Source organism: Canis lupus, chromosome 11 (assembly GCF_011100685.1).
Source record: "Canis lupus familiaris isolate Mischka breed German Shepherd chromosome 11, alternate assembly UU_Cfam_GSD_1.0, whole genome shotgun sequence".
Lineage (NCBI taxonomy): Eukaryota > Metazoa > Chordata > Mammalia > Carnivora > Canidae > Canis > Canis lupus.
In genome coordinates, this window is record NC_049232.1 from 35,997,916 (window position 1) to 36,012,076 (window position 14,161).

General features: G+C 38.7%; 1 protein-coding gene across 10 annotated transcripts in view; it reads left to right on the forward strand.

Annotated features, from left to right (window-relative positions):
• Positions 1-14,161, forward strand: part of CCDC171 (coiled-coil domain containing 171) — a 322,833-nt gene that overhangs the window by 108,454 nt on the left and 200,218 nt on the right. For all 10 annotated transcript variants that reach the window (XM_038552441.1, XM_038552440.1, XM_038552446.1 and 7 more), the window contains one exon: positions 1,565-1,667. In XM_038552441.1, coding sequence (XP_038408369.1) covers positions 1,565-1,667 — 103 coding nt within the window. The remainder of the gene's footprint in view (positions 1-1,564; positions 1,668-14,161) is intronic.

The following is a 14,161-nucleotide window of genomic DNA, read 5'->3' on the forward strand; positions in this document are numbered from 1 at the left end:
ATAAAAACTTTTTAAATTACTGCTTTTGATAATCAATATTGTCTAGGTGCTAGGAATACACTGATAAGGACAAAAACCCCACCATATCTCCACTCCCAGAACTTAAATTATATGAGATGGACACTAATAAATGTAGAATCATAATTGTGATAATTGCTGCAAAGAATGTAATAGAGATAATAGATATTGTTGGGGAGGTGAAGTGGATAGCTTTTCTGAAAAATGTGATAATAGAACGGACATCTAAAGAAAACATTATATGTTTTATATATTTTAAGAATAAAATTTTGGAAAAAAAATAAAATTTTGGAAAAAAAATAAAATTTTGTTTTGTATTATCTATTCTCCCGCTTCTTCTGGATCTATAAGCACTCTTTCACTAGTGCTTCCACTTCATCAGCTTTTAAATACACTTTAATTTCTCATGAACTGAAAAAAAAGAAAACAAAACTCTTCTTCAGCCTCACTCTTCTTTCCAACTACTTCCCTTTATTTCTTCTTCCCTTCTTACCAGGAAAAGGGTGTCTAAACTTCCTGTTTCTGCTGACTTATATCTCACTCAATTAGGACAAAAGAAATTCAAGCTTACTACTTCTTCAGCCTATTCAGTCTGAGATATAACAGATTTCATCAGGATCATGATCTCTAGGCCCCTTGAATGCTTCTTAGTCTCTATTTTGCTTGAATATTCTGTGACATTGGACGTAACTGACAACTCTGTCCTTCAAATGCTCTCAGTTTTCATTGATGCTATCCTTTTCTGTTTTTTCTTCCTCTTTTTTTCAATCTGCTTTGCTGTTTTTTTTTTTCTTTTCTAAATATTAAGCTCTGGCATTCCTTAAGGACTCATCGTAGGCCCTGTTTTCTTTTTGTCGAAGGCTCTCCAGGCAAGCTTCAGGTAGTATCTGTAGGTGATTCCCAAACCTATTCCTGACTTCTCTTCTGAGCTTTGTATCATCATGTCCAGCTGCCTCCCATATTTTTCCATTTTATTTGTTCTAATCCAATTTAATCTGGTCAATGTAGTCTAACTGAATGCAGCATCGCCAGGGCCTGGCCATTCTATCTTCTAAGTATTTGCCCCTCACCCTCTTTTTCCTTTTCACAGCCAAGACCCTAGCCTATACTACCATTAACTCTTGAGTAGTTCCTTCTACATGGTCATACTGTATTCACTTTTGAACACCATCTGGCAATTTGCCACATGACTGCAACCTTAATCTTTTAAAGTGTTTCCTAATTTCTCTTTGTCTCAGTTTTCTTATCTGTAAAATTGACTTAATAGTTAACCCTTCCCTCTTGGATTGCTGTGAAGATAAAAAGAATTATTATGTATAAAATAGTGCCAGGCACTAAGGCCTCAGGAAATTGTTATCAAGATCTTATACAGAGTTACATTAAACCAAGCACAAGGTATGATTAAGACAGAATAGGTTTATTAATAATGGATTTGAATGGAGTAATTATTAGCTTGTTTATACTTAACAGTGCTGTATATTCACACAAATCTGCAGCTCTTATAATATGTGACCTTATTATGTGTAATTGTTTTCTTAATTAAAAGGCTAAGAAGCACCAGGCCTTTCTAGTAGAGACATGTGAAAATAACGTGAAAGAATTGGAATCGATCTTGGACAGCTTTACTGTGTCGGGCCAGTGGACATCAGGTTAGTTGAAGGTATAAAATGACAGATGCATCTGTCAGTGTTCCAAAGTCACTACATTTTGGGAATTCTGCAGATGCCTCTTACAGTCCCTCATCTCAACATGTTTCGATTTGATGACATGATAAGAGCAGTTCTCACAGCAGTCAGTTGGCCTAGCTGCCTGAGAAAGGGTGACGGAATGTGGTTGTCCTCCCAGAACTTGATTTACAAGTGTTGGGGTCTGTGTGATTGGACAGACAAGGGCTCACTTGCTGTGTTCTGAATCCAACTGAGAAAAAAGTCCTTACAGTATACCTGCAAGGGGAACAGATGTTTCCATCAAACTGAGCCAAATTCTGAGGCAACCTTCAACAACTTAAAGGTCATGCATTCAAAAGGTTATGTAGGACACAGCCTGTAACACAGTGCATATGCTAAGCTGGTTTTCTCCTTCACTTCCTGCTACCATACATACACTCTCCAGAGAAGAATGCTTAGTTAAAATGTTTTGGTTTTAGTATTAGCACGGTTAATAAGATAAAGGACTATAAAAATTGTGTATTAGGTAGGCATATTTTGGGAACTAGCAGAAGCATTAACTGCTTAATGAAGGCTGTCTATGATTTCTACTTCCTTAATTTTTTTGTGCATATGCCATTATATGTATAATGGTAGTTTTGACTTGAATACTTTTACTTTCCTACCTCAGTTTTCTTAAAGATTTTATTTATTTATTCATGAGAGACAGAGAGAGAGAGAGAGAGAGAGAGAGAGAGGGAGAGGGAGAGAGGCAGAGACACCGGCAGAGGGAGAAGCAGGCTTCATGCAGGGAGCCCGACATGGGTCTCCATCCCAAGTCTCCAGGATCACACTCCGGGCTGAAGGTGGCGCTAAACCGCTGAGCCACCGGGGCTGCCCCCACCTTAGTTTTCTTTTGCCATACCATCAGCCTTGAATTCTTTAGCTGTTTTCTGACTCAGTTGTAAACGGCATGTAAAATTAAATTCATTACACTTTATTTTTATTTATTTATTTTTTTAAAGATTTATTTATTTATGAGAGACACAGAGAGAGAGAGAGAGAGAGAGAGAGAGCGAGCGCCAGAGATACAGGCTGAGGGAGAAGCAGGCTCTTCACAGCGAGCCCGATGTGAGACTCAATCCCAGATCCCAGGATCAGGCCCTGAGCCGAAGGCAGGCGCTTAACTGCTAAGCCACCCAGGCATCCCAAATTCATTACACTTTAAAATTGAGCTCCTGGATTCTGTTATTTTAAAGGAATCAAACAGATATTCGGCAAACGGGTTCTTTAGGAACTCGCAAGTTTAGGAAAGTTTGTTGTGCTTGAAACAGCAGAAGGATATATGATCAAGGCCCATTATTACTTTAAAGATACGCAGATTTGTGCTGGTGAACTGTTAGAAATTTAGTGTGTTTTGCTGTTATCTGTTTTTTTGGGGTCTCTTTTAATCTGTCATACTATTTTTGCAGTCATTTCATGAAATTGACTTGTTACTTTTTAAAAAATTTAAACTTTTCCCCAAGGGTTAGTGTTTCATGTTTTGTTACTGTGGAAAAATCAAGGTGTATAAAGTTGCGTAAAAAATATAGATATTGGGATCCCTGGGTGGCGCAGCGGTTTGGCGCGGGCCTTTGGCCCAGGGCGCGATCCTGGAGACCCGGGATCGAATCCCACGTCGGGCTCCCGGTGCATGGAGCCTGCTTCTCCCTCTGCCTATGTCTCTGCCTCTCTCTCTCTCTCTCTGTGACTATCATAAAAAAAAAAAAAAAAATATATATATATATATATATATAGATATTGGTGTTCAATTATATTTTCTACAGATTTGGAGGATGAATTTTCTTTCATAATGGTTCTATTTTATTATTGAGATGTGTCATTGCTTAATGGTATTAGAAGCTTTAAAAATGGTTAAATTATTATAATATATCTTCAATGTAATTTTAAATATTTCTTCAGAGTTGAATTTGAAAAACTAAAAATAGTGCCATATCTCTTTTGAGTTTTAAAATGAAATAGTTGATAACAAAGTAACTCAAAGCTATTGCTAAGCCTCTAGAAAACTTAAAATTTTTCTTTTTCTTTTCATCTTGTAGTAACCATCGTTTTTAAACTCCTAGTTTTCCATATATTGGCACAGCCTATATATTATGGAGAAAGTTTTTCTGGAAAAGAGACTATATGGTGAATTAGTGATTTTTTTTATTGCTATAGAGTGGTTTTTGTTTCCACATGGTGCTGGTTATTTACTCTTTTACCCACCAAGAGCCACTCTTCAGTGATCTATTTAACGGAAGCCAGGGGCCAGAGTGAAATCAGGTCCTAATAAGCAGGTAAGCGTGTTAGCCAGTATGCCAGCAAGAAGAGATGGCATACTCTGAAGAGTTCGTTAGAAGAGAATTTAATCAAGATATGAAAATATAGACAAAATAAGAGAACCAATAAGATAGGATAAGACAGGGGCACTTGTGTGGCTGAGGTCAGGGGGCATGGGGCTCTGTGCTAAGTGGGGAGTCTGCTTGAGATTCTCTCCCTCTGTTACTCCCCCAACTTGTGTGCATGTCGCCTCTCTCTTTCTCAAATAAATAAATCTTAAAAAAAAAAAAAAAAAAAAAAAAAGATAGGGTAAGATGGCTAGAACAAGCCAGAGTGGAAAACCAATACCATGCCTAAGCCTAAAGGGTCCAGGGGAGGGCACATTGTCACTATAGTCACAATGTGGAACATTGTGGAAACTGTGGAAGAGGACCTACCTGACAAGAGCTGTAGCTGCTAAAAAATAAAGTCACTGCCAGGAATGCACTGGAGCAGAGAGAACAGAGGAAATAAATACCCTGACATTCTTTTCTTTCCCTTTTAAAAAAATTTTTCCCTCAACCCTCTTAATCTCCTCTAGGTATACTCACTGTCCAAATCCAACCAGAAGCCAGAGGGCAGAGGAGCCCAGATCATGCAGTCTATAGAGGTCAGCCTTTACAAGGCAGAACATTATTTGTTAAAATAATTTAACAAAACCTGTCACTTCTGGAGATATCTTGATTAAATTCTCTTCTGATGAACTCTTCAGAATGTGCCATCTCTTTTCCTGCTGGCACCCTGGCTGATACACTTACTGCTTAGGACCTGATTTCCCTCTGGCACAGAGCTTCCACAAAACAGCCCTGTAAAACTATGATGGACTCCCTTTCTGCTTACGCTGGTTTAGGTCAGGGTTTTATTACTTCACTGAGGGATATAAATAGTAAGCCTTATTACTTAGTATTTTATGGAAGAACCTGAGCAATTAAGATTGTCTGCAATGTCAGGCCTGGCTTCACCTACACAAAGATGAACATGTATTTTGTTCCTCGCAAAGTAATGTAAGAACTTGTCCTAGGCTAACTTACCCTGTGTGTGTGGTATAAACATGTATATATCTCACAGTATATGTGTTTTTGAGAAAAAATCTATTTCTAATAGAAACAGTGTTGATATGTGATGATAGGTCAGCCTTAGAATTTTGTTACAAAATTAATTCAGTTACCTCCAGAAGGGTTTTCCAGAGACATCTTCTCTTTTGCAGTATGGCCAGTAAGCAATAGTGCTTTGCTTCCTTTTATTACCTCTTTGTACCTTTCAGTTTGGTATATACTCTGTACCTATCCTTCAATTCAGGAAAAGCAATCTATGTTAGAAATTTAGGGGCAGCCCGGGTGGCTCAGCGGTTTAACGCCGCCTTCAGCCCAGGACCTGATCCTGAAGACCTGGGATGGAGTCCCACTTCAGGTTCCCTGCATGGAGCCTGCTTCTCCCTCTGCATGTGTCTCTGCCTCTCTCTTCTCTCTCTATCTCTGTGTCTCTCATGAGTAAATAAATAAAATCTTAAAAAAAAAAAAAGAAATTTAGATGGTTACAAAACTGTTTTTTGTTTTTACTTGCTTTTAAAAATGGAATGAATGAAAACCATTTTCTTGGATGAATTTTAGTCCAGAGTTGACAGTAGCTGCCAGCTGTTCTGTTACCCTTCCTCCTCAGCTTTTACAGGTCCTCTACATTAAGAAATATTTCTGAAGCAACAGTAATTCATCAGCTTATCTTCACATAGCAAGTGAGGCAAAGTTTCAGTTAGTCCAAGATCTTCAGGAATTTATTAAGAGGATTTAACGTGATTTTCTTACTGGTGATCAGTTCACACCTTGTTTCCTAATGCCACCAACACTGATCCCTCTGGCTAACTGTTCTCTGCCTCTCCCTTGCTCCCCCCTTCAGTCTGCTTTCTCTGCAGCCGCCAGAATGTCCTTTGAAAACCTCTTTCAGAACAAGTCATTCCTTTGCTGTAAATCTTGTTGGGCTCTGCATTTCACTAACCATAGAAGCCAAAGTGCCAGCCATGGCTTGCAAGACCTTGCACACTTTGCCACTGTCTTTTATCACCCCTTTGACTTCCCTAGTACCTCTCGGTTTTGGCCACTCAGGCCTCCTGTCATTTCTTGAGCACACCAAGTGCACCCTTGTCTTGGGGGCCTTTGTGCTGGCCATTCTTTCTATCTGGAAAGTTCTTCACTGCATAGCTCTCTCTCTCTCTCTCTCTCTCTCTTTCTCTTTCTCTAGTCTTTTTATTTTATTTATTTATAATTTTTAAAAAGGTTTTTATGTTTTAAGGTAATCTCTACCCCTATTGTGGGACTCAAACTCACAAACCTGTGATGAAGAATCACCTGCTGTACCGACTGAGCCAGTCAGGTGCACCTTTCTTTTCTTTTAAAATCTATGCTCAGGTCTCACACTCAATGAAGTTTACCTACTACTTATTCCCTGCTGCTTGTCTCACTATCTCTCTCCTTTCTCTGCTCTGCATTTTTCTTCTCCATAGCACCTATTACTGTCCAACATTTCTTTTCTTTTCTTTTTCTTTTTTTTTTTTTTGACAGAGAGAGAGAGAGAGAAAGAGAGTGAAAGAGCGAGAGAGTGCACGAGTGTACAAGAAGAGGGAAGGGCAGTGGGAAGGGCAATGGGAGAGGGAGAAGCAGTTGACTCCCTTAGGAAGGAGACCAATGTGGGGCTGGATCCTGGAATTTTGGGATCATGCCCTGAGCTGAAGACAGCCTCTCAACCACTGAGCCACTCAGGCATCCTGAGGGCAAGGATCTTTGTCACTTTTATTTACTAATGTACTTTAAACAGCTAGAACATTCCTTGGCATAAAGCAGTCTTTCAGCAAATGTTTGTTCAGTATTAGTAAATAAAAGCATGAATGAATTAATATCAGGTCCAAAGTCTATTTTGCATTTTAATTTTTGAAGTTTTAAAAGTAGTCATGGAGTCTCTTTCCAAATTATAGCAGCCTTTTGGGTAACAATCTATACAGAGTCACCAGGAAGATTGATCTTAAGTGGAAAAGATGTATAATTTTACATGGGCCATAGAAATGCCACCTTGATTGCCTACTATTATTAGGTAAGATAGTCTCAACTTGCTTGAACAGGGACATTTATTTCCTGTGTTCTACTTTTTTTTTTTTTAAGATTTTATTTATTTATTCATGAGAAAGAGAGAGAGAGAGAGAGAGAGAGAGAGGCAGAGACACAGGCAGAGGGAGAAGCAGTCTCCATGCAGGGAGCCTGACATAGGACTTGATTTTGGGTCTCCAGGATCACACCCTGGGCCGAAGGTGGTGCTAAACCGCTGAGTCAGGGGATCCCTGGGTGGCTCAGTAGTTTAATGCCTGCCTTCGGCCCAGGGTGTGATCCTGGAGTCCCGGGATTGAGTCCTACTTCAGGCTCCCTGCATGGAACCTGCTTCTCCCTCTGCCTGTGTCTCTGCCTCTCTCTCTCATTAATAAATAAATAAATAAATAAATAAATAAATAAATAAAATCTTTAAACCACTAAGCCACCTGGGCTGCCCCTTGTTTCTACTTTCTACTGAAACTGAAGCACTACAGCTGTTCATATCTCATTTTTTTTTTTTTCTGGTGGAAATTCCTACAGTAGGATGTATATGGGGAGAAATCCTTTCCTACTTTGAACCCATGTAGTCTTTCTGCCTCAAGTTTTCTTCTAATACAATTTCACCTCTGCCCAAGGATGTTAGCACACATACAGAATGTAACTCTTCCTTCGTTAGGTTTCATGAAAGAAAGTTTTTCTTGTGGCTCAGTCTTGGATCCTCCTTGGGGTGGTTGATTTTCGTGTTGACTGAGAGCCCTCTGACCTTCTTCAACCTTTCCTTCCTTGAGGAAATCATTTGTAATACTCTAGAGGAATTCTTTTTCTTTCTACTGGAGAGGATCCTGGGAAATAAGAGCAAAGCATTTGATGCCTTTAGGTGTACATTTATCTCTGAGGAATTGGGCAGTCTCAGGGACTAGGATAATCAGGACAACAAATTGGACTTTCTCTCTCCTCTCTCCTCCTTTATTTCTTTAATAAAAGTCTGTTGTCTAGTATCTTCTTGAGAATTTTAATTGTTCTTGTGAACTGGCGATTCATGTGTCACTGAGAAGCTGAGGATGCTTCTAAGAGTGGCACACAGGTATCCTTTGGTGTCATTTGCCAAATTCTTCTCACTTACTTCTCTTACCTCTCAAACCACTGAGGTTTACAAACCAAAATTGGCCTACTTCGTCATGCTCATTGTAAAATCCAAGGGAGTGACTTCAGTAAGAGTGCTCAACATCCTCTAATGGATCATTAATTAATTACACAATTATGAAGGCTAAGAATTCCAACATCTGCAGTTAGCGAGCTGGAGACCCAGGAGGATTGATAGATACTTACATTTGAGTTGGAAGTGCTGAGGACCAGGAGAGGCTGGTGTAAGTTCCTGTCTGAGTAAAAAGGCAGGAGAAGACCAGTGTCTCAACTTGGAAGACAGTCAGTAGAGAGAAAGAATTCCTTCTTATTTGGCCTTTTATTCTATTCAGATCTTCAGTGGATTGGATGAGGCCCATCTACTCTGGGGAGGGTAATCTGCTTTCCCAGTCTACTGATTCAAATGTCAGTCTCATCTGGAAACATCCTCTCAGACACAACCAGAAAAAAATGTGTAACTGAATATCTGTGTGCCAGTCAAATTTATGCATAAAACTAACCATCGTATCCCTTATCCCCCTTACTCTTAGCCTGTGATAACCACCATTCTACCTTCTGTGTATGAATTTGACTGCTTTAGATACCTCATATAGTGGAATCATATAGTATTAGTCTTTTTGTGATTGCCTCAAGTTTCATCCATGTGATATATAGCATGTCACAGTAATCCTTCGTTTTTGAGGCTGAACAATATTTACGTTTTGCTTGTCTGTTGATGGACCTTTGGATCATTTCTGCCTTTTGGCTATTTTTTATTATTATTTTTATTATTTTTTGCCTTTTGGCTATTATGAACAGTCCTCCTATAAACATGGAAATATCTCTTCAAGACTTTTCTTTCAATTCTTTTAGACATATGCCCAGAAGTGAAGTTACTGGTGTATTAACTTTTTTTTTAAAGATTTTATATTTAAATAATCTCTATACCCAGCATAGATGGGTATACCCAACTTAATCTTCTTTAAGATCTTATTTTTAAACCTTAATCTTTTTTAAGATTTTATTTTTAAATAATCTCTATACCCAACATAGAGATGGGGGCTTAAACTCATAACCCCAATATCAAGAGTCATGTGCTCTGACTGAAGTACCCCTGGTCTATGAACTTTTATCACAGGAATTATTGTACTAATACATGTCTTGTGGGATGTCCTGTATTCTAGACATGCTCTAGACATACTGCAATTTTCACTTGATAATCAAGGCCAGTTGTCCTGTACAGCAAGAGCCTTCTTTGCTCTTTGATTTCCTGGTTTGAGCAGCCCAGAATCGACTAGGTGATATTCTCAGATTCCATTTTAATAGAACTTTGCTGTATCTTACGATGGAAGCATTTCTCCCTTGAGAATCAAGACTTAGGCCAATAGAAACTATAGTTTCTGGGATGGGAAACATCACTAGTGGATCATTAGGTATAATAATGAGATGAGCCACTTCCATTTCCACCATTTGATTCTAGGACTGTGAATCCTGCCTATGGGAGAAACATACCACATATTGATTGCTGACTCACAGTGTATATCCTGGATGGTATTATCTTTGTCCCACAAAATGTTGCCATCTAGCCAGTGCAATGAATCTTCAGAAGGTCATTCAATTATTCTGTATTCCAGCTACTTCAGAGTGGTGGGAAACATAGTAAGACCAGTGAATTCTATGAAAATGAGTCAATTTCCATATTTTATTTGCCATAGATTAAGTTCCCTGGTTAGAAGCAATGCTATGTGGAATATATAATTGTGAATAAGGTGTCTTGTAAGTGATGGTGATTTCAGCAGAAATATTATGGTTAGGGAAGGAAAACCTTACCCAGAGTTGGTCTACCTTAGTTAAGAATGAAGCATTGCTCCTTCCATGATGGAAGTGACTTAGTATAATCAATTTGCCACCAGGTAGCTGGCTAATACCTAGAGATGGTGTCATATTATGGGTTCAATGTTTTTGCTGTTGATAGGTTTTGCATATGACAGGGGTTATGATCCTATCAGTCTTGGAGAATGGAAGTCCATGTATTACCTTGCTGAGCCCATGTATTGCCTCCATCCTTGCTACCATGACCCCTTTGTTGTAAAGAAAACAAAGGTGATAAAGATAAAGGTGGTTGGGAAGAGATGCTAGCTAATAGCCACAGAATGTCTCATCTTGTCCTCCTGATTATTAAGATCCTTTTTGACTATTGGTCTGGGCATAGTGCCCATTTGGAAAGGTCTGTGCAGATATTCTTGTCCATATCACCTTGTTACCAATTTTCCAATTGTGTTCTTTTTGAGACCCTGACCATTTTAGTTAAATTGTTACCTCCTACCCACACATTGATGTAAATTTGTACTTTTGGTCATTCCTCATTCCAGGTGAAATGACAGGCAGATCTATTACTTGTTCTGACTACTAGGAGGATTTCACTTCATCACTGTCCTTCAGGGCCACCCTTGAGTGGGGTTGTAGTGCTGGAACTATCTACTTCTATTTTTTTTTAAATATTTATTTATTTATGATAGTCATAGAGAGAGAAAGAGGCAGAGACATAGGCAGAGGGGGAAGCAGGCTCCATGCACCAGGAGCCTGACGTGGGATTCGATCCCGGGTCTCCAGGATCGCACCTTGGGCTAAAGGCAGGCGCCAAACCGCTGCGCCACCCAAGGATCCCGGAACTATCTACTTCTAATTAGTGTCAGCATATACAGAACCATCTATACTAACCCATTTTTCCCCCCATTAGTCAACAGGTCTTAAGAAACCTTCTATGGATTCAGGTTGTAGATTAAGAGGGAAAACAGTGTAACAGGCAGAGGGCCTATTAGAATCTGGACTATTCGTTCATGCAACTTAATTGTGCCTTCAGGATTTGCTTGGATCCAGTTTTGTATAGACCATTTTTATTTGGTGATAGAGTGCTCTTGGGCATGCCCAAATTTATGGGTTGGTGGATCAGACAATAATGATTTTATGACGGGCAATTCAAGTTGCATGGTAAGTTGGTGGCCATGAATGTATTATCTGCTGAAGACTAGTAGCAAGTGTAAAGCTTGGCTCTCAAGAGGAGAATAGTTATTTGTAGAGGATGACTTGCTTTGTTCCAGTATCCGAAACATTTATGATTCTATAAAGACCTGCCAAATTTGACCTGCCTGAACTTGAGCAGTCAGAATGCTGTCATCAACTTGGAAGAGAGCTAAGTAGAACATGTGATGTCTTTTGGAATGAAAACTTGGTCAAGATTTCTGTAGACTAGATTATGCTGGAGTTGTTACAGCTCTGAGGTAAAGCTGTGAAGGTATATTGCTGGCCCTTACAGCTGAAAGCAACTGTTTTGGTAGTTTTTACTAAAAGGATGGAGGAAATAGCTTTATTCCAATTGCTGGGAAATGTATTGACCTGCTTCAACAATGAAACTACATCTTTAACTGCAGCTGCAGTTGGAATCACATGTACTTGTGCTTACAGTAATTCACTGTCATTCCCTGAGATTCACCTGTATCCTGTACAAGCCAGATAGATAAGCTGAATATTGATAGGTTTGGAATCACCATCCCTGTATCTTTTAAGTTTTTAACAGTGGTACTGATCTCTGCAATCTCTCCAGGAAGATGACATTACTTTTGACTTGCTATTTTGGTAGGTAAAAGTTCTACTGACTTCCACTTTTTTCTATTTGGTTTTCCTCTGTAAATCCTCCATTCCAGGGGTCAGGTAACCAATATGGAAATGGTGCCAGTTTCTGCATTTGTCTTTTCTTAGCTCTACACTCCAGACCAGGGAAATAAGATGGGTTCATGTACCTACTGGGCCCAAACTCAGTCAATCTCCTGACCTCTGCAAGCTAGTGAACCACAATAGCATGTGAGTTTTCTAGGAGTTAGTGTTAGTTCAGATCCAGTGTCCAGTTAGCCCAGTGATTAACCCCTAGTGCATAGTCACCTTGGTAAGTGGTTGTATGTTTCTTTGAGGAAGGTGAAGAGGAAGGTTTACAAGATGGTCTTCTGGCAGTATAGTAGGGACTCCTCCTCTTTATCAAGAGATACTAGACCTGTGAACTAGCCCAAGTCTGATAATTGATTGAGAGCTAAGACTCTTTGCTGTGTTGATTTAAGTCCTACCTCTGGTAATTAAACCTAGAGCTTTTCTACTTATACAAATCAGATAATTTTTAGGTAGAATATCTATCTATTTTAGTCCTATGAACACCATGATCAGTTAGTCAACACCAGCAATCTCTGTGGGTAAAACCATTTTGTTTACTGCTTTGATTCCATTATGAAAACCATGGCCATTTTGTTTCTGGAAGTTAAGTCACCCAGTTTCCATTGTCTTCATTGACTTCAGGGAACCTAGCTTGATAGCTGTTATCCACGGCCTTTCTACCACACAGAGTGTATCAAGCTACACAGAGCTAGCTCATCAAGGTTGCTGGGGCTCCCCTCACCAATACATTTCTCAACATTGGTAAAGAAAGTGTTTTTTTGGCTTTTCCAAAATTGGAGACATAGTTAGGGTGAGCAAGGTTCACGTAATAAATACTCTCCATGTGTTAGAAAAGTTAGAAGGCATTTTCCTTAAAAACTCCTGAATGGGTATCTGTATTTACAAGATAAGGAGATGTTTGTTTATGATCTCAGTAAGTAAAACAAATTAATGTACAGAATGTAGTCTCAGTTTGAAAAGCATAATTGCCAACAAAATGTTTATATTTAATGCTTTTGGGTGAAAAAGGAGTTTTCTTGGTCACCAGTGCGTTAAATGTTTAGATTTTCTTAGGTGAAGATAAAACCCCTTTGAATGTTATCTTCTTTGTTTTACTATGCAATTAAAAATTCACATTAAACAACAGGTTTTTTTTTTTCCTGTTCTGAGGTTGAACATGACTCATGTTCTATATGTACGTATACATACATATATACGCCCACACATATATATGCATATGGGTTCTTAAAAAACTCAGTCTTTTATTTTCTGTTGTCATCATTATCTCTTAATAATTATCCCCTTTTGGTGTCTTGCAGGAGACTGAAGTGGGTAAGAATATTTGAGAAACTTGAAGAGATAGACTTTATTCATTACAATTTACTGTTTCTGCTGTGGAACTATAGGTTACTGAGGTAGTAACACCAGCTTGAGAAACAGTGGTTTATTTGGTAAACCATATAAAAATATTTTATTTGGGCCATATAAAAATATTTAGTTTTTGAGCTTGTTTAAAAGAAAATATTTAAATAAAGGGCTTGGACCATGTCTTTTGTCCCCCTTTCTGCTGTGGGCTACTCATTCAAAAAAAAAAAAAAACAGACTTGCCTTTAAGAAATCATTTTAGTTAAGTGTATATCTAAGAAACATAGAAATTGGGTGCTTTATATTAGGCTAGTAGTTTCTAATCTACCATGAGACCATGAAAGATATGCCCTTAACAAGAGATTGATTAGTCCCAAACAGGATGTAATATGCATTCTTCCCTAAAAACCTTCTGTGGTCAGAAGCACTGCCAGCTGAGGTTGGCCTTTTTAGTCAGATAATTATACCACAACCTTAGTAGAATTGTTAATCAGAATCAGATTCAGGTAATTTGCTTTAAATCACGAAAGATAATCATGCTTAAATTGTCTGAAAAATAAAATCATGTAATACATACCAGAAAAGAAGAATATCACTATGAATAATAAAATATTTCCTGATTATGATATGAATATACACACCTATATTTTTATATTTAATATAAGTGTTACGATGTCTGGTAGTAATACGAAATAAAATGTGAAAATTCTCCGGGCACCTGGGTGGCTCAGTCAGTTGAGCGTCTGCCTTCGCCTCAGGTCATGATCTTGAGGGTCCTGAGATGAAGCCCCACATCGGGCTCCCTGCTCAGTGGGGAGCCTGCTTCTCCCTCTCCCCACTCCCCACTCTTGCTTGCTTTTTCTCTCAAATAAATAA